Raw genomic sequence first — 20,164 nt, forward strand, 5'->3', positions numbered from 1 at the left:
TGGTCCCTTACAACTATAATGCCCTCCCTCCTCTTCTCTGCCTAAAAGAATCCCTGACTACTTTCACAGCTCACATGTCACCTCCTACATGGGGCCTTTCCTTACCCCCACAATTCATTAGTATTCTCTGCCTCTTAAAGTCTCTTTGTGGAAACTAACACTACGATAAGACAATGTAAGAGGGAAAAAACAATAAAAAACTAATTGAAACTGAATGATGAACTTCCAGCTAAAATGTCTGTCTGAACAGGAAATAGCCCATTCAACAACCAAATGCTTCCTCCAGTAAAATCCCTATTTGCCCCAGACTCTAATGAGAAACTATATTAGACACAACCAAGAAGGTGGAGTAGTAGTCAGAAGTACAGCTGAGTTCTGTACCCCCCACCCCATAGAACCAGAAAATTCACAAGACAGAATTCTGATCCAGAAATCCAAGAAAGAATCACAGTGAGTCATTTTTCCCACCCAGGGCAGAATTGGAAGACAGACAGAAAGGTCTGCAAGAAAGGCCTTTGAAGATAGAAGCTAAACAGAAATGGGTTTACAGAACATTCCAGTACAAGAGGAGGCTGTGCACCAGGGCAAGGGGACATTCCAAATCCAGCACAAGGAGACTTGACCTTGATCAGGATACAGGAATAGATGCCAGTTGAGTTCTCCGTAGTTCCATACCCAATTCTGGGTCACAGAAAGAAGCCAGACTGAGGAGGAGATTTGTGTCTTGGGGAGATGTTCCAGGGTGAAGTTAGGTTCTAGGACTCTAGGCTATGTACCAAGTAAGAATCAAGTTCAGGAGCAGTCATTCAGTCAACTATATTAAGCACCTACTATGTGCCAGGCATTGTGCCAAGCACTGAGGATACAAAGAAAAGCAAAAAACAAATAATTCCTGCTCTCAAGGAACTCACAGTCTGATGGGAAGCAAGCAGCAGCTGTGTGATTCTGACCACAGGAGTGGAGCAGGGTCTCAGTTCCAAGTTATAGCCCAGTCTGAAGCTTGCAGTGAAATAACTAGGGGAGGAGTCCCAGATTAAAGTAGAACTTGCAGTTTTGTCATTCTGGACCAGTAAATCTTTCCAGTTGTCTGATAGCAGCTGAGTCCAGCAGCAGTTTAAGGAAACTCCAACTAGGGGCAAGCCTACAAGTATGTAGCTTAGACCCAAACCCAGGTCAGGGACTTGTAAAATTCATACTAGGAGTACAGTGATTGCCCTGCATCAAATCATTTGGGGTGCATGCACAGAAAGCTTATAGGTCCCCAGCCTGACCTGTCCCTGATCTTGGAATAACACAACATTCAATACCCCAAGAGAGCAGCAAGCAGGAACCTAGAATAAACATCAGCCTAGACTGGCTCTAACATAAAGTTTGAAATCAAGGAGTGGGCTAGAAGAACGAGCAAACAAAACAGAATCCTCACTATAAAAGGCTATTATGGTGACAGCTATGCTCAAAACATAAACCTAAAAGAAAACAGTTTGGGCACAACTCTAACTAGAATTCCTGAGAGACATAAAACGAGAGTTTAAAAGAAAGTGAAAGTTAAAAATGTTTTTACAAATGAAATGAAAGTGCTACAGGAAAAAAAAACTGGAAAATAAATGAGAGTTATGGAAGAAAGACTTGGAAAGGGCTTGGAGCAGGATGTACAAAACCTTGCCCAAGCAACAAACTAACTGAAAATTAGAACGGACCAAATAGAAGATAATAACTCTATGAGACAACAAGAAATAAACTGAAAAGACTAAAAAAAAGAGGAAGAAAATGTACAGTACCATATAGTACAAACAACTGACCTGGAAAGCATTGAGAAAAGATAGATTAAGAATCATTGAACTACCTGAAAGCCATGACCTAAATAAGAGCCTGGACATCAAAATTTTAAAAATCATACAAGAGCTGTCCAGATCTCTTAGAATCAAAAGGCAAGGTGGAAATAAAAGAATCCACTGGTCATCTCGTGAAAGAAATTCCCCAAATGAAAACTCCCAGAAACAGTACAGCCCAAATCTGGACTTTCCAGAAAGAAAGAATGTCACATTTTTGTTGTACTGGCTAGTTTTGCTGACCTGTTTTCTGCTTTTTATCCTTTGTTATATCTGGTGTCTCTCTGGGAAGGGAAGGGGGAAGGGTATAGTGGGAAATGAAATCGATCGCATTATAGCTAACAAGTGCATATTACATAAAAGCAAAAAAAGTATTTTTTTTAAAAAACACCACCAAAATACTTCAGAACTTTGATCAACACAGTGACCAGTTGTAACTCTGGAGCAGTGATGATGAAAGAGGCCTCTCTCTCAACTGAAAGGTATCAGACAGGTTTCAAGTGAGTCATGAGTTGCTAATGTGTTGATTTGTTTATTACAAGGGAGTTGGAGGAATGGGGAATCATTGGAAAGGAAGTGATGGCAATGTAAAATGAAAAACCCAACTTCGGATTAATTTACTTGTGTACTTGTATGAAACATGGCTGTATCCAGGGATGTGCTGAAGTTAGCTGAACAGGCTGGAGAGCCCGGTGCATCTCTGGCTGTGTCCCACCAGTACGAGGTAATTTCCTTGAGGGCAGATGTTTCATTTTTGTCTTTGTATCTGTTCCCTGTGCCTAACACAAGATCAGTGTGTCGACTTTAATTAGTAAAGGTTTGCTGAACTGAACTGAATTGAATGAAACAGAAGTGGTGCCGTGCGACTCCTCAGAGAAGAGATCATTTAGTCAGTTTCACAGATGAGGAAAAACGATGCTCAGAAAGATTGACTTGCCCAAGGTCATTTGGCAGAGCCAGTATCCCAACTCACATACTGCGACTCCAAATTCATCGATCTTCTAGAAGTAGAAAAGGGTCGATTACGCCTGGCTAAAGCCCTCGAGGAAGGTTCCTGGAGGAGGTTAGAGGACAGGATGATGGAGAGAGACAGCATGATAGCTGACTTTAAGTATTTGAAAGGCTTTCTAGTGGAAGAAAGGTTGGACTTGTCTGCTTGTCAGGGGATAGCTAGGGGTGGTGGTGCAAGCGGCGAGGAGGCAGATTTTAAGCTTGATGTAACAATCAGAGCTACCCAAAAGAGAATGGGTCTACGTTAGTAGGTAGTGTGTTCCCTATCCAGGGAGTTATCCAAGTGGAGGCCAGGTGATCTCTGGTCAGGGATATGGTAGAAGGGAATTCCTGTCAAGGTATGGACAAATAAATGAGTAAAGTCCCTTCCAGCTGTGAGATTTGGTGACCTCCTGGCGACCCCCTCCCTCTCTTCTGAAGCCCTAGCCTTCAGCGCACCTTGGATGGGAGGGACGGGGGTGGGGGAAGAAATGGGGGAAAATTGCCCTGTGCCCACCTCTCTTCCCTTCACGACGATTCTGATTGGCTCCTATCTAGGCCAGGGCTGCCGAGACTGCGGATTGGCTCGGGAGCCTGCCCATCCCCAAGCTGTGCTTTTTCTTCCCCCCACCCCCTCCTCCCACCCGGGAGGGATTTAAAGGGCCTAGGCGCTCTCTATGGCTACGGGATGCGAGCGTGTTGAACGCTGCGAGCCCCGAGCCCCCCGAACCCCCGCGACCCCAGCCGGACAGCGGGAAGGGGAGAAGCCAGGCCAGAGACCCATATGCCCTGCCCCGACGGGCGCCTGCCACCATGTAGAGGCTAGCGACTGCATGTCGCTGTCGGTGCCCGGACTCCTGGGTCCCCCGCAGCCTGCAGCTCCGGCCCGCGGGGGCCACCGATGAGGTGAGCCCGAAGGACTAACAACTACGGATGGGGAGCAGCGGTTTGGGGGTTTGGGACTGGGAGACGCGCATGACAGGGGTTTGGGAGCTGGGGGCGGGGTGAGGAGATTAGGTGTTTGGGGACCCCAGTAGGGGGCAAGGGGGTGCCAAGGAGGCGGTGGCAGAAGAAATTAGGGACTCTGAGGGCGGGGATGCGCGGGGGTGGTGGTGGCAGTGGGTAGAGGATCTTGGAGGAGGCTCCCTGGGGCCAGAGAAAGGGATGGGGGATGGGGGAGCGATTGACTGGGGGGAGTGATTGATTAGGGGGAGGGGTAAAGATGAAACCTCCCTGGACCACACCGGGGACTAGGAGGCAGAGATGGGGTCCCGGGAAATGGGGGGGGGCAATGTCCCGGAGGGGAGGGAAAGAATCTGTGACTTGAAGCCCCCAGATGCCCCTGCCATTTGCCTCGCCGTACCTCCTCCTCTCCTCCGCCACCCCCATTTGTGCTGCCACTGCAGGTCCAGGATGGGGGCCAAGGCCCAGGCAGGCGGGAGAGGACGCAGCCCAGATCCCCTCCCACCCCTGCCCCTGCCTCGGCCTCAGCCTTGGCCTTAGCAGCATCTCCCTCCGCATTAAGGAGAGAAGCAAGAATGTCGTTGCTTCCGATTGTCTCTTTTTCGGTTCCCTCCCCTCACTGTGCCCAGGCTCTGCCAGTGAGGCTGGAGCAGCTCTGGAAGAGGTTCATCTCCACTCCAATTGGGCTTTAGGGAGGACAAGCTGAGATAAAGTGACCTGGGACTAGGGAACTAAGCTGTACCCCCACTTTATAAGCAGGGTGACCTTCCCCTGGGACAGGGCAATGTCCCCCAAAGACCAAGGATGTCTGTTATGTAACAGATAGGCAGGGCCACAGCCTTGTTACCGTGGTTACCAATGGGTGGGGGGGCTGGGGCTGAGGGGAGAGTCAGGAGAGGAGGCCTTTGGGGATGCAAGGCCCAGGTCCTCCCACTATCCTCTCCCAACCTAGTCCCTAGTCCTTCCCTGTCTCAGACGTGGGCTTCCCCTCCTTAATATTCTCCTGTCCCCAGCACCCCTCTTCCCTGCCTCTCCCTCTGTCCCTTACCCTTTGTCTTTATCCTCTGTCCTCTGCTTATGTCCCCTTGTCCCCTACCTACCCCATGTCCTCCCTCCACATCCCTCCAGGCTCCCTGTCCTGCAGTCCCCTTTTTTCCAAGCACGGTGTTCCACCGCCATCCCACGCCCACATACCCTTCCTTACATCACAATGTTTTTTACCTCTTCAGCCTGTATCCTCAAGTGTTTCCTCTTCCAAGTACCTACCCCCCCATATACACATCTCCTTCACATCCTGTCTCTCCTTCACCCACACCTATCTCCTTCCTCTATATTAACACCTCCTCCTGTCATACAGATGGCATTAAAGTCCTCCGAAATCTAGCACTGCCTTGAGCTTTTCGGTATTAGATTACCCACCGAAGCCATCCTCAAGCCAGATTGGATAGCTCTGTCCCTCAGTACTGGCCTGTGACCTTCTGCCTTCAAGCCTTTACTCTTACCCTTCAGTTGCCCAGGCCTGGAATGGCCTCTTTCTTCCCTTCTCTGCCCTATTAAACCCTCTACCAATCCTTTATAACAAATGCCATCTCTTCCAGGAAGCCTTTCCAAATCTGCCTTGTTGCTCATGACCTTCCTCTTGGACCTTAGAGAGCCCGGGGGTTTGCCCCTCTTCAGTGATCTCAAGAGGCAGCTTAATGTAGCAGACTAAAGAGCTGACCTGGATTCAAGTCTCACTTCTGACATATGTTGGGCAGTGTGACCCCGGGCAAGTGATTTAATCCCACTGAGTCCTCCTTCTCCATCCCCTGCCACACTCTAACTTTCCAAGGAGCAGTTCTGTATGGAGAGAGTTTGTTCCACCAATGAAATCACAGATCTGGACCAAACCAAACCAAACCAAACATTTGTGTAATAGAATTACATACTATAACTATATACTTGACTGTAAGTCCCATAAGGACAGGGCCTCTGCCTAGCACCTAGAATCATAGGATCTTCATTTTAAGTTTATAGCTAAGGGGAGATCATCTAGCCAAACCCCCTCGTTGTACAGAAGAGAAACTGAGGCCCAGACAGGTTAAATGACTTCAAGGTCAAATAGTAATGGAACTAGAGTTTGAACCCAGGACTCCTGACTCCAGCTCCAGGACTGCTCTGCATACAGCAGTAACTTAATATTTGTTGAACTAAGGAATGAAAGAATGAACAAGTGAATGAATGTACTGTTTTCCCTATCCACTGTGGTGTCTAGTGTTATTCTTAGCCCTCTATGATATAGGCCCTTCTGCTGTATTCCATCTGTTCCCAAATCAAATCATCTTCCCCATCAAAGAGCAATCTTCACCCCCATTCTTCACCATGTCTGAAGTCTCTCCCTTCCAGTCTTTAACATTCTGTGAGTCTAGGATTCCATTCCTCTCACCCTCAAAGGTCACTAGAGCTCTGACCTTAGCTAGCCCCTCTAAACCTTTGAGGCCAGGCTTTCTTCCTTCAACCTCTGGGATGAGGAGACCTTGCTTTAAGCTCTGCCCATCCCCCAATCCAATCCAATTCTCTCATGTGGAGGTGAGGTTCCCCTACCCACCCATTCATCTCCATTGAAGTGAGAACAAGCAGTGAGGTTAGACATTTGCAAGAATTTTCCTGATATTTGTACTATGGGTAAGGACTACTGAAGAATAAAGTGGAATCTGCCGCTGTTTTCCCAGCAAGATACTGTTTTTGAGACAAGGACTCAAAGTGAGCAAACTGACTTCTGGCATTTCCTCTCTGCCCAGAGATTTCTTGACTTTTTAAATCAGGCTATTCAGTTGTTTTTCTGGAACAGCCCAGCTCCTACACTCACTCCCCCACAGGATTGAGAAAGCATCCCCTGGAGGCTGGTATGAAAAGTACTTCCTACAGGCTTGGACTCCATCCCTGATCCCTGGCCTGGAAATTCCTTCCAAGGTCTCCACTAAGACACCAAGTCTCAGCTAAGGGACCATCCATACCCATCACCTCCGACCTGACTGGAACCCTCTGCTTCCCTCCTCTTCCCCCCAGGGACTCAGAAACTCTGGGCCTTGAAACATACCCCACCCCCATTTTTTGTTATAAAGAGTGGTTCTCTGGGAACTGGGAAGAGGAGGGACATAGGGGGTGGTCATGGGAATAGGCACTGTAAAAACAAGATTTTTTTTAAGTAACACAAGTTGAAACTTAGGTAAGGGCTTCCCTAACAGAGGAAGGGACAGCAGTGGTGGGTGTGGGGATTGAATTCTTTCCTGCTCATATTCCAAAAGGCTGGTGAGGAAACGGAGAAGCTTGTGGGATGTGGGACTGGGGTAAGAGGCTATGAACCTCCATCAGTTAAGCTTCATTGCCCCAGTTCTCCCCGGGGTTAATCTAGATCTAGTAGAATTAAGAATCATAGAATCATAAAATGCCAGAGCTCTGAGAAGGCCCTTAGAACATGGAACATGGCATGTCAGAGCTAGGAGGATCTTTGGAACATAGAATGAGAAATGTCAGAAGAATGTCAAAGACCAGTGGCAAATCAGAAAGAGCTAGCTTGGGAATCAGGAGCCCTAGCTTCTAGCGCCATCTTTGCCACTGACTTACTGCAGGACCTTGGACAGGGCACTTCCCCTCCCTAGCACTTCGTTTCCTCATCCAGAAAATAAGACGATTGGACCACATTATTTCTAAGGTCCTTTCCAGCTCCTATATCTAAGAGGCCTTCCACTACTGACAGTCTATGTTATTTGCCATTTCTGACACTATGTTGAAGTCCCTTCTCGGTCTAAGAGTGTCAGTGGGAGACCCTGTGGTTTGTATTTCGTGTGGTGCACAATCAGGTCCTCACCTCAAGTCCTCTCTTCCACCAGGACACACCATGCTGACCGGTGTGGCCGATGGCATTATGTGCTGCCTCCTGGGCTCAACAACCAATGCTGTGGGTCCTCTGGAAAGTGTTGAGTCCAGTGATGGCTACACTTTTGTGGAGGTAAAGCCAGGGAGAATTCTTCGGGTGAAGCATGTATGCCCCCCACCTGTGGGAGACCAGCCACCGGCACCATTGCAGCCAGAAGGGGAGCAGGGCGGATTAGTTCACTGCAAGCGGCGCATCACTGTCTACCGTAATGGGCAGCTGGTGGTGGAGAACCTCGGGGACGTGCTACGAGCTGACCTCCTGCAAGGGTACAATGGTATTGGTGAGCCCCCCTCCACCTTGGAGCTGGAGATGCCCGAACCTTCTTCTTCGTTGGCGAATGGCCCATCAGGGGAAGGGACCCGCCCAGGCTCGGGGCCTGCAGGGCGGCGGCGGCGGGCACGGCGCCCCAAGCGTACCATCAATATCGACTGTGAGAAGCGGGTCACCAGTTGCAAGGGTGCCCAGGCTGATGTGGTCCTCTTCTTCATCCATGGCGTGGGTGGCTCCCTGGCCATCTGGAAGGAGCAACTGGACTTCTTTGTTGGCCTGGGCTATGAGGTGGTGGCTCCAGACCTGGCAGGACACGGGGCCAGCTCTGCCCCGCAAGTGGCTGCTGCATATACCTTCTATGCTCTTGCTGAGGACATGCGAGCCATCTTCAAACGCTATGCCAAGAGGCGAAATGTGCTCATTGGGCATTCGTATGGGTGAGGTGAAGGGGTGGCAGCTGGTGGGGAGGGCAGTGGCATGGAGATAGGGATGGAGGAGACCTTGGTTCTAGCCCCTCTTCAGGCACCAATTTGTCAGGCAACCTTGGACAAGTTGCCACTCTGGGCCTCAGGCTCCTTGACTTAAAATGAAAGGGGCCAAACTGTCCTTTCTAGGACAAGGGGGAGAGGGCAGGCTGAGAGTTCCTGGGGTAGGGGATCAGGAAGGAGTCAGTTGTCCTTAAATCTTGGTCTGGACAGCTCTGAAGCCCAGCCCTGAGTTAGACAGGGTCCTTTTCCCAGCCCATACCCCCTCCCCCAATTTCCACTGCTCCTTGGGGGTAGGGACTATTTTTTATTTCTTTTGCATCCCCAGCACTTAGCAGACTTAATTAATGATTATTGACTGACTAACATTAAGTGCCTGGCCCTTAAATGCTTGTTGATTGATTTAACTCTAACCTGAGGGGTTAGGTCAAATGCTGGAGGGAGCTTGGGGGGAGTGTTCTTTATAGGAGTCACTAGGACCCAGCCTCTTCCTTAGTCTTGCTGAGAAGCACACCTTTCCCTGCTGCTACAGGGTTTCCTTTTGCACATTCCTGGCCCACGAGTACCCGGAACTGGTTCATAAAGTCATCATGATCAATGGTGGTGGTCCCACAGCCCTGGAGCCAAGCCTTTGCTCCATCTTCAATATGCCCACCTGTGTTCTCCGATGCCTCTCACCTTGCCTGGCCTGGAGCTTCCTCAAGTGAGACCTGGGCCCACAACCTCTTTGGAGGGGGCTTCTGACTCTGATATTAGCATGATGCCTGTGGCATGGCCTTTGGGGGGATGTACTCCTGACTTCAGGGCTGGCATGATGCCTGTGGCATGGCCTTTGGGGGGATGTACTCCTGACTTCAGGGCTAGCATGATGCCCATGGGGTAGCCTTGGGAGGAATGTGTCTTTGACTTCAGGGCTGGCTGGCATGATGCCCATGGGGTGACCTTGAAAGGGATGTATCCTGGTTTCAGGGATGGCATGATGGCCAAGAAGGGGTTCAGGCCCAGACCCCAAAATGATTTCCACCCCCTAACCCTTTGCACCCATAGGGCCGGCTTTGCCCGCCAGGGAGCCAAGGAGAAACAGCTGCTGAAGGAAGGCAATGCCTTCAACGTTTCCTCCTTTGTGCTTCGGGCCATGATGAGTGGACAATACTGGCCAGAAGGTGATGAGGTCTACCACGCTGAGCTCACTGTACCTGTCTTGCTGGTGCATGGTATGCACGACAAATTCGTGCCTGTAGAAGAAGACCAGCGTATGGCAGAGGTACGGAGAAGAACAGGGGTGCTGGCACTGCCCTTTCTATCTCAGAGTCACCAATGGAGCCCAGAGAAGAGGGGATGGAGCCCTAGGAGGAGGGGATGAAATCCTGGGAGGAAGGGATGGAGCCCTGGGAGGAGGGGGATGGATGGAGCCCTGGGAGGAGGGGACAGAGCCCTGGGAGGAGGGGATGGAACCCTGGGAGGAGGGGATGGATGGAACCCTGGGAGGAGGGGATGAAACCTTGGGAGGAGGAAATGGAGCCCTGGGAGGAGGGGATGGAACCCTGGGAGGAGGGGATGGATGGAACCCTGGGAGGAGGGGATGAAACCTTGGGAGGAGGGGATGGAACCCTGAGAGGAGGGGATGGAACCCTGAGAGGAGGGGATGGAACCTTGGGAGGAGGGGATGAAACCTTGGGAGGAGGGGATGAAACCTTGGGAGGAGGGGATGAAACCTTGGGAGGAGGAAATGGAGCCCTGGGAGGAGGGGATGGAACCCTGGGAGGGGGGAATAAAGGCCAGAGAGGAGGGGATGGAACCCTGGGAGGACGGGATGGAGGCCAGAGAGGAGGGGATAGAGCCCTGGGAGGTGGGGATGGAGCCCTGGGAGGTGGCGATGGAGCCCTGGGAGGAGGGGATGGAGCCCTGGGAGGAGGGAATAGAATCCTGGATCTTTACCTGTTATTGGGTAAATGGATGCAAGAACAAATAAGAGAAAAGGATCCCTAGTGAGACATTCCAGGAGGCTGAAGGAAGGACTTCTTCAGTATGAAGGTTAAGTTGCAGAATCTCCCCTTCAGTGCCCATCTCAGAGGGGCTGGGTAGTGATTAGCTTTTGAGGGAGCCTGGCTCCCCTCAGAAAATGGTCGATTTGAGAGGCAGGGGGCTGGATGGAATGACTTCCAGCCTTGCCTCCTCCAGATCCTCCTCTTAGCTTTCCTGAAGCTCATTGATGAGGGTAGCCACATGGTGATGCTAGAGTGTCCAGAGACAGTCAACACCCTGCTCCATGAATTCCTTCTGTGGGAGCCAGAGGTCTTGGGGCCACCTGACCATCCTGATACCAGTGCCACTGAGAAGAAATAAAGTGGATGGATGGACGGACAGACAGACCGACGGGGCGCTTTTCAAGAGGCTGGGAGCTGCAAGAGAAGGCGCCTTCCCTCAGGCCTCAGGGAGGGCCATGGTTGCCCTCCCTCCGGCTAATGGAGGGGGAGAGGAAAGCCATGCTGAGGGGGCCCCTCCCCACCCAGGGATCGAGGCGCCCATGGGGGGCTGCCCAGTGGCATTTGGAGTTGTCCAGCAGGGCCAGACTGGCTACTGAAGGAGGGGGCTGAAGCCTCCCCCCAACCCCATCCCCCTTTCTTGCTTGTCTCCTTTGCGTACCTGTAGGCGCTTTTTGGGGAGAGGGGTGCCCGAGGCAGACCGCCTGGTGAAAATTACGGATAAACCCCTACCCTCCTGGGAGGGAGACAGGCCAGGTCTGGCTTTCTGGGAGGGTTTGACACCCACCCAGGCTGGCCAAAACAGCAGGGGGAGGGACCCTTCCCCTGCTCAGCTGTGGCCCCCGGCTGCCCCCAGCAAGACTAGTTGTACCATCCCCATATTTCTAGAGAGCTGGATATCACCCTCTCTATATTTAAGGACCTTGTACAGAAACTCACCTTCCTTCCATGTTGCAAACCCCCCACCCCCCATTCCAGTGCTCAGTATTAAGGTCTCCTTCTTTGTCTCCCCACTGGGCATCTGTCTCGTGTGTCTCTCTTTGCTGAGGTCTGATTTCTAGGAGGTGAGAGTCCTCTCTGTCATCAGCACTGCTGCTCCTGGGGAAGGATCCTTCGTACCTCCCTCCCCCTCCACCCCTCCCCTACCCCCATTTGACCAGGGACACCTACTCCCACCTGATGGGGCCCCGCTTAGCTGGAAAGCCCTTTTCAGCTTAAGAGAGGGGACTGAAGCCTGTGGGGGCAGGGATGGAATCGGTGGCAGGGGGGGGGAGACAGATGTGGATTGTGCAGACCACAAGCTGTAGCCCAATAAATGTGACAATCAGCGTCATCCATGGGCCTTGTGTGTTGTGAGCTGGGCTCGTGGCATGGAACCTAAGCACCCAAACCCGGGATCCTGCTTCTGGCAAGGCCCCTTCTCAGAAACAGGTCTTACTTGCCTAAAACCAAAGAGATGACATAGCAAAGGAAACCAATTGGATTGAAATAATTATCATAATATTAATTTTTTTTTAAGTTCACAGACTGGAGAAGCTAGGTGGTGTAGTACATAGAGCATCAGCCCTGGGATCAGGAGGACCTGAGTTCAAATTCCACCACAGATACTTAGTAGCTGTGTGACCCTGGGGAGTCACTTAACCCTGATCTCCCCCCCCCAAAAAAAGTTTACAGACCTCAGGTTAAGACCCCTGGTAGAAGGTTTAGTTTAAGTAGATGCTTCAGGGATTTGATGGAACATCACAGAAGACCCTTCATCCACTTCTGTGTGGGATCCTGTAGGGGACAATCTCCCTCATCCCTAACCCTTCTATCACGAGTCAGAATAGCCATTTGTTGGTCTCCTTACTTACTAGGGGTCAGGTTTGGAAAGAATAATGAGGCACGCTTTGAAGCTCCAGAGCTGGGACTAGCTGTGCGACCTTGTGCAAATCACTGTACCTCTCTGAGACTCAGGTTCTTCACTGATAAAATTGAGGGGCAAGAAATCATACCAACTTCTGTAAATAGGGATAAAAAGGTCCTCACGTGGGCTCACAGTCTGGACTTGGAATCAGGTTCTCTGGATCTGAGTCATGGTGCTGTTATTTTATTTATAAGCTGCTTGGCATTGGGTGAGCCTCTTCCCCTTTCTGGGCCTTACTTATCTTACCTATCAAATTAAGTGGGTGGAAAAGATGCCCTGCAGGGTCCCTCCCACCACTGGTATGCTAGGATTCCATGGCTAATATCTCCATCATCCATGATGTCCCAATGACTTGTTGAAAACGCTTTGGCCACTAACAACACTGACATCTGGTTGTACTGGGGCCTGTATCCCCAGAGTGAGGAATTGGGAGTGAAGATGGTAGCTAGGCTCCCATCCCCGTGGGAGAGACCCTTTGGCCCCACTGAAGTAGAGGGGTGGCATCCCCCCAGAGAAAGAGGCAGCGGGGGACGTTGCTGACTGCTTCCAGCTGCCGGCTCCTGGAGGCATAAAGCACAGAAATGAGGGCCTCTGAATTCATCAGGGCTGACCACCTGTTGTAGGCTGAGCCCCCTAGCAAAGCCTAGGATGGGTGGTTCCAAATAATTGAAGATGTAACTCAGAACCCGTATCCTTGAAGGCTGTCAATACAGTCTTCTGTGGCTGGCGAATGTCTGGAGTGAATAGGGGTTCCTCAGGCCTGGACATCTGGAAGAGGCTAGATCCACTCGGGTGACTGGGGGATACTCAGAGCCCAGCCTTCTTTTCTGAGGGATGCTCAGTGTCTGACATGTATGTCTGATGATCTCTCAGGCCTGGCCTGTATCTTTGAAGAGAGATGGAGTCCTTCATGGCCCAGTTTCAACATCCAAATGTTGATGCTGCCACTCAGGTACCAACTTGGATGTCCGGGGGTCGAAGCTGCCTCTCCCCCTCTGCCAGGAAGATGCCCAAAGCCCGATGCAACAGATGAACACCCAGCAGTCTGCGCCGATGAGGTGGCCAGTTTGCTACTACACCATAGTAGTGGCCTTTCTTCTGATTGGAGAGCACCTGCATCCCTGGGGAGATAAAGAGACCCAAATCCATACAGAGGGAACTTGTCCTTCCCCAGCAAGGGAGCTTGTGAGGCAGGGCCTTTCCCATATTCTTCCCTGGCTGGCACATACCAAGGGCATCCACCAGGCACGCCTCCCGTGTATAGGCTTCTACTGCAATGACGTTCTGGAAGCAGTGCAGGGAGACCACACCATGGCCGCTTGCCCAAATATCCAGGATGCGCTGCACCTTGGGGCAAGGCTGTGGGGAGAGACACTAGGTTGTAGATCCATCAATCCAGTCCCACTCCAAGCCTCTCCACTTGCGCTCATGCAGTCACAGCACCTGCTTTTGCCTTTTCCGTTGATGGTGAAGGGCCTCGGAGAGGTGGGAATATGGCCGAGTCCGAGTGCCCTTACCCACGTAGAAGATGGCCTGAGTAAAGGTCTGGAAGCATTCAGCTGGGCTCAGGATGTGGCATCGGGAGGGCAGGTTCTGGGTCACCCTGGGGTAATAACAAATGTCCCCACAACATAGATGACACCATGGGTCTGGGTCTCTCCCAAACTTTTCCTAAACTACCTACTGGTGCCCAATTCATCATCTCCTGATCAGTGTCCAAACTCCTTCACTCTAACACCACCATTGCCCTGATCAGAAACCATTTATCCATTAAGGACTGGGAGCCACCTTTCTATATTTCTAACAGTTCTTGTGTATTTTAGATATTGAATTTTTATCTCAGATTAATTTTTGCCACAAATTTTTTCCCAATCTATTTTCTTTTCATTTTGATAAGATTTCTTTTTGTTGTACAGAATGTTAACATTTTATATTAAGACATTTATCTTGTCCCCTAATGATTCCTCCTATTTAAGAGGGTTGAAAAATCCTTTTCCTTCTACAATTAAGATAAATACATTATTCCATTTCCATCTCTTTTTTGTAGTTCTTATATTTAAGTCTATCATAAAGCTGGAATTCACTGGGTTTTATGGCGCAGGACGCAGGTCTAACTCACTTCCCACCATGCTGTTAATCCACTTCCCTTTCAAAAAAAAAAAGATAAATGCTTTGCTGGTGGCATTTTTCACATCCTTGCCACTTACCAATGACTCTCCCAGCCCCTCAGAACTCTCTTGTAACAAACCAACCAGTTTTCCCGAGGTCCATTTGTAAATATCAAAGCTTTCTCCATTTCCTTTTTTCCCCTTTGTTTAATGAACACTTATCCTTTGAATCTATTTCATTAGCTATGAATTGGACTAGATGGCTTTTGACAGCCCTTCTGTGTGAATGCCAGAGCTGGAAGGATCCACAGAATATAGACTACAGTATGTCAGAGCTGGGAGGGCCCTTAGAACACAGAATGTCCCAGCTGAGAGGGCCCTTAGAACAGAGAATATCAGAGCTGGGAGGGACCTTGGAACAGAGGATGTCAGAGCTGGGAGGGCCCTTAAAACACAGGGTGTCAGAGCTGGGAGGGCACTTAGAACAGAGAATATCAAAGCTGGGAGGGCCATTAGAACACAGACTGTCCCAGCTGAGAGGGACACAGGATGTCAGAGCTGGGAGGGACCTTGGAACAGAGGATGTTAGAGCTGGGAGGGCCCTTAAAACACAGGGTGTCAGAGCTGGGAGGGCCCTTAGAACAGAGAAATTCAGAGCTAGGAGGGAGCTTAGAACAGAGAATATCAGAGCTGGGAGGGCCATTAGAACACAGACTGTCCCAGCTGAGAAGGACACAGGATGTCAGAGCTGGGAGGGACCTTGGAACAGAGGATGTTAGAGCTGGGAGGGCCCTTAAAACACAGGGTGCCAGAGCTAGGAGGGCCCTTAGAACAGAGAATATCAGAGCTGGGAGGGCCATTAGAACACAGACTGTCCCAGCTGAGAGGGACACAGGATGTCAGAGCTGGGAGGGACCTTGGAACAGAGGATGTTAGAGCTGGGAGGGCCCTTAAAACACAGGGTGCCAGAGCTAGGAGGGCCCTTAGAACAGAGAATATCAGAGCTGGGAGGTACCTTGAAACAGAGGATGTTAGAGCTGGGAGGGCCCTTAAAACACAGGGTGCCAGAGCTGGGAGGGCCCTTAGAACAGAGAAATTCAGAGCTAGGAGGGAGCTTAGAACAGAGAATATCAGAGCTGGAAGGGCCATTAGAACACAGACTGTCCCAGCTGAGAGGGACACAGGATGTCAGAGCTGGGAGGGACCTTGGAACAGAGGATGTCAGAGCTGGGAGGGCCCTTAAAACACAGCGTGTCAGAGCTGGGAGGGCCCTTAGAACAGAGAAATTCAGAGCTAGGAGGGAGCTTAGAACAGAGAATATCAGAGCTGGGAGGGCCCTTAAAACACAGGGTGCCAGAGCTGGGAGGGCCCTTTGAACAGAGAAATTCAGAGCTGGGAGGGAGCTTAGAACATAGACTTCTAGGCCTGGGAGGAACTTTAGAACTTAAAATGTAGAATACAGCATGAGAACATTAGAACCAGAAAGGACTTTGTTGTTGTTGCTGTTCAGTCTTGTCAGGGTCGTCTTTATGACCCTGTGGACCACAGCATGCCAACACCGTCCATGGGGTTTTCTTAGCAAAGACACCGGAGTAGTTCACCATTTCATTCTCCAGTGGATTAAGGCAAACAGGGTGAAGTGACAGGGTCACACAACTATTAAGTGTCTGAGGCTGGATTTGAAATCTAGCCTTCTTGACTCCAGGCCAGAGCTCTGTCCACTGAGCCACCTAGCTATCAAACCTTTACTTTACAGTTGAGGAAGCCAAACCCAGGGAAGGCAAAAAATTTTCCCAAAGTCACACAGAAAGGAGCCAGGGCTTGAACCCAGGTGACTGTCCAGCCAAGGCTCTTTCCTCTAGATATACCCAGATACTCACCTGTCCCCCTGCTGGTGGTTTACATACCTGGGGTCCAGCAGCAGGTAGGTGAAACTTGATTTGACAATCCCCTCTCGCCACCTCTGAGTTGGATCTGGCCGGTCAAACTGCTGGGCCAGAACATCCTCATCATCCCGGGCGTTAGGGACACAGCCTGTGTGCAGGGCCAGGGTCAGCTCTGGGCTGTACCCTGCTGGGGCTGGAGAGGAAATGGGGTCAGAATGGAGCCTCATTGCGGCTCTCACTGCAGAGGGAGGAGACAGTGTTTATTTAGGCTAATCCCTTCCTGAGGGAAACAGAGGCCCACGGAAGAGACTTGTCCAGCCACACAGTGAATCATTCATTGGCAGAGCCAGGACAGTCAAACTGGGAGTTTGTTGATTCCAGGATAATTGGAAAGACTCCCCAAGACTGTTTCCTGGACATGGGATTTCTCTCTACCCAGAAATCCCAGTGAAACCCATCACCTCCCAGTGAGGAGAACTCACCAGCTGGCCCCCCAGGGCTCCCCTCCTTCAGTCGCTTCAGGTAATGTTGTCTGGTGAAGGAAGTGACAGGGCCTGGGCTCTCCCCAAGGGCCCGCAGATGTTGCAACAGCTCCTGGTTGGACAGGGTGGAAGGGTCTCGTAGTGGGAAGGGTGTGGATGGATGACGGCTACATTGTCCATCCATGACTGTGCCCTCAGCATGTGATAGATGCTGGTCAAGGAAGCTGGGCCCAGCCTTGGGATCAGCATGCAGAGCTTCCACGGGCTTTGGCCCAGAAGGCTGCAGAGGCTGTTCCACGGGGAGCAGTCGAGGATGCAGGGTTGGCCGTGCCCTAGGTGGCTCTGGAGACTTCCTGATGCAGTTCCGGAAGGAGCTGGCCCTGAGGTGTTGGGGGATGTGGTCCTCTTCGTGTTCATCATCCTCCGTCAGCCACATGTTAGCCTCATCCTCACTACTCTGGGAAATCTTATCATTGGTCAGGAAGTCACTGAATGGGACATCTTCTGTGAAAGCCACCAAGCTGCCAGTCTGGGTAGTGAGGGGAACTGCTCTAGCCTGCTCTGAACTGTCCAGGGTTAGGTACTTTCCGTCCTCGGGACTCTCATTGCCCGTGGAGCCTGGGTCACACCTTCCAGGAAGCATCTCCAGGGGCGGGCTCTGCTCCACACTCTTGTCAGAAAGGGAGGAGCTGCTGCCCTCGCCACTGTGGGAGAGCAAGCCCTGGGGCTTGCAGGGTGTCCTAGTGGTAACAAAATCTTGGGGCTCTGGGGGGGGACCCAGAACCAGTCCCCTCAGCTGAGCATTCAGATGGATCACAGGGTCCATACTGGCTGGCAGCATGCCCAACTTATCTAGAGCAGGCTGGGAGTGCCCAGCATTCAGTATCATGGCTCTGAGTTCAGCCCTCAGGGCTGCATAAGCCAGATCCTTCCTGGGGAGCCCTGATGTCTGAGGAGCCCTGCTATCTGGGGAACATTTGTCCAAGGGTGCTATCTGGGTGGGGCTGGTTCCTGCCATGCTGCCTGGCTGGGACCCGCTCCCATCCTTCCTGGGCTGAGATGGTACAGCCCCACTGGCATCTGGGGTGATGGGGCTGGAGGGGACAGCATCAGGTGCCTGGGCATCAGGGCCAAAGGCTTCCACTGCAGTGAGGAAGGAGTCACTAGAGGAAGTGCCTGTCTCAGCAGGGAGAGAGCTGGGAACTGTCTCATCTTGATTTTCACAGGAATAGTCTGGACCTGAGTGAAAGGGGCAGCTGTGGTCTCGGGAGATATCATCCTGTGCCAAGTGGGGCACAGAGCCCAACCTAGGAGCTGGGGAAGGTGGAGAAGTGGGCTGGGGAAAGAAGGGCGTAGGGAAGCTGAAGTCAGGTTCAGAGGGTTTATCCACCCCAAGTCCTTTCCTTAAGGGCTGCAGATGAGCTGGGGGAGTCTGGTTTTGGAGGGTGTGCCCAGCCTCCGAGGCTTCACTCTCCACCTCACTCCCATCCAGATGAGCTCTGACCATGCTGCCCAGAGGCCTGGGGCTAAATGTCATGTCTGAAAGTCCCCAGATGCTGGTGTCAAGGTCATCTCCATTCAGGGCTGAGAAGCCGTTGCCTTGATCCTCCTCCTTGGAGCCAGCATGCTTCCTCAGGATCTCAACACACTGCTCGTTCCCCTGCTCCAGGGCGAGGTCCAGAGCTCGATTCCCATCCTAAGAGCAAAACCTTGAGAAAGAGACTAGCCCTCCCTGCCCCGTGGGACCTAGAGCCACAGTCCTATGCTAAAGGACCCTGCCTTTCCCCACCCAATAAAGAAACCCTAAGACCCAATGCCAGCCCTCCAAACCCCTGGGCACCTGGTCCTGAAGCTCGGGATCACCTCCTTTCCTCAGAAGGAGTTCCAGGCACTTGTAACAGCCCCAGGACGCGGCCACATGCACAGGCGTCAGGGCATCCTCGGACCTAGAGACAGGGGGCAATCAGAGTCTGGGATCACAAGCTGTGGCCTTAGACCAGGGTCTTCCTGACAGTAGGGGCCACGCCCCCGCCTTCAGATTGGTGGAGGAGGGTGGAGTCCTTGAAGGGTCGTCGGACTCCGATGATGCTCCGATGATTCCCTTCTCCCAGGGCCCCACCTATAGAGAATGACGCTGCTGGGAGTTGATGGGGGTGACAAGGGGAAGTTGGAGCAGGGATTTGCTAGGTCCCCTAGTCCCAGGACCACTTGGGGGAGGGTCCCGCTGTGTCCCTGGATGTCGGGGGAGGTGAGGGGAGGGCTGGGTCCTGGCGCAGTACCGGGCATTGGGGTCCGCTCCGTATTGCAGCAGCACAGCCAGGCACTGCAGGCCGCTGCCCCGCTCGCTCCCCGCCGCAAGGTGGACTGCTGCCACGCCGTCCGGCAGCACCAGGTTGGGGTCAGCTCCAAGCCTCAGCAGCGATTCCACCTTCCTGCAGGGAGCAGAAAACCCTCGGACCGGAGCCCAGGGCCCGGCCGGAGCTGGCCGAGCCTGGGTCGGGCTCCAGAGTCCCTAGCACCCCCGGTCAAGTCCCGAGCCCCAAGGGAAGCAGAGCCCCAAGTCCTGAGCCCCGAGCCCCGAGCCCCGGGCTCCCCAGCCCTTCCCTCCTTTGGGCGGAAAGTCCCCAGCCCCGGCAGCGCACTAGGGGATACCCCGGGCCTGCCCTCACCGCGCCTGCCCGTCCTGCAGCGCCTCCCGAAGCCTCCGCTCCAGCCCCGGGGCGGCTGCCCTCGTGCCTCTCCCGGACCCGGCTGAACCCCGGCCATCCGCGCTGTCTTGGGTCCAGTCCGCTGTCCACGGTCCCATCGCGGCCATTCGAACTTCCCTCGCTGCTCTGTGCGCCTGCGCGGCTCGAGCCGCCCCGCCATTGGGAGGTGGAGCCAGATGTGCTGCAACATCTGGGGCCCTGGGACTGCCGAGCTCCGGATCAGACGGTTACCTCGCCCAGGCAGCATTGCGGAGATAAGCAGCTGTGCGGAGCCTGGGCCGGGGCGATAAGGCGTGGGGCAGGCTGAGTGGCAGCCACGCTAGGGGCTGCGTCATGGGCAGGAGTGGACAGCTCTCCCTGCCTCAGGCCCCGGGCATCTACACAGCGTATGTCCAGTGCTAGGAGAGCCTTGTCTACCGCACAAATGGACATAGGATCAGAAAGGGATTGCCCAAGGTTGCGGGGGGAGGCATGAGTGAACCTGCTTCTACCAGGCTGTTTGGGATGGGTGTGGGGCAGAGGGCCTGCGCTCCCCTACTCCCCTGGCAGCAGCCCTAGGAAGTGGTCAGTGGGACAGCAGTCTAGCCACTAGCTAGCCTTGCTTAGGGACTTCCCTTCGGTTCGCAGTTTCCC

General features: G+C 52.5%; 1 protein-coding gene across 1 annotated transcript; it reads left to right on the plus strand.

The window, feature by feature from the left end:
* The first annotated feature begins 3,456 nt into the window (after positions 1-3,456).
* On the plus strand, positions 3,457-11,774 carry ABHD8 (abhydrolase domain containing 8). Its single transcript, XM_036769471.1, has 5 exons — positions 3,457-3,725; positions 7,655-8,408; positions 8,989-9,159; positions 9,504-9,720; positions 10,638-11,774. Exons 2-5 carry the CDS (start codon positions 7,663-7,665, stop codon positions 10,800-10,802), a joined length of 1,299 nt encoding a protein of 432 aa, XP_036625366.1. The 5' UTR covers positions 3,457-3,725; positions 7,655-7,662; the 3' UTR covers positions 10,803-11,774.
* Positions 11,775-20,164: the final 8,390 nt, after the last annotated feature.

This window comes from Trichosurus vulpecula, chromosome 1, assembly GCF_011100635.1.
Source record: "Trichosurus vulpecula isolate mTriVul1 chromosome 1, mTriVul1.pri, whole genome shotgun sequence".
NCBI lineage: Eukaryota > Metazoa > Chordata > Mammalia > Diprotodontia > Phalangeridae > Trichosurus > Trichosurus vulpecula.

Bases quoted from the DNA above. Each gene is read 5' to 3' on its own strand.
- ABHD8 (XM_036769471.1), top strand. From the start codon at position 7,663: ATGCTGACCGGTGTGGCCGATGGCATTATGTGCTGCCTCCTGGGCTCA. The intron at 9,160-9,503 runs GTGAGACCTGGG...TTGCACCCATAG, and splicing joins CTGGCCTGGAGCTTCCTCAA to GGCCGGCTTTGCCCGCCAGG. The intron at 9,721-10,637 runs GTACGGAGAAGA...TGCCTCCTCCAG, and splicing joins AAGACCAGCGTATGGCAGAG to ATCCTCCTCTTAGCTTTCCT.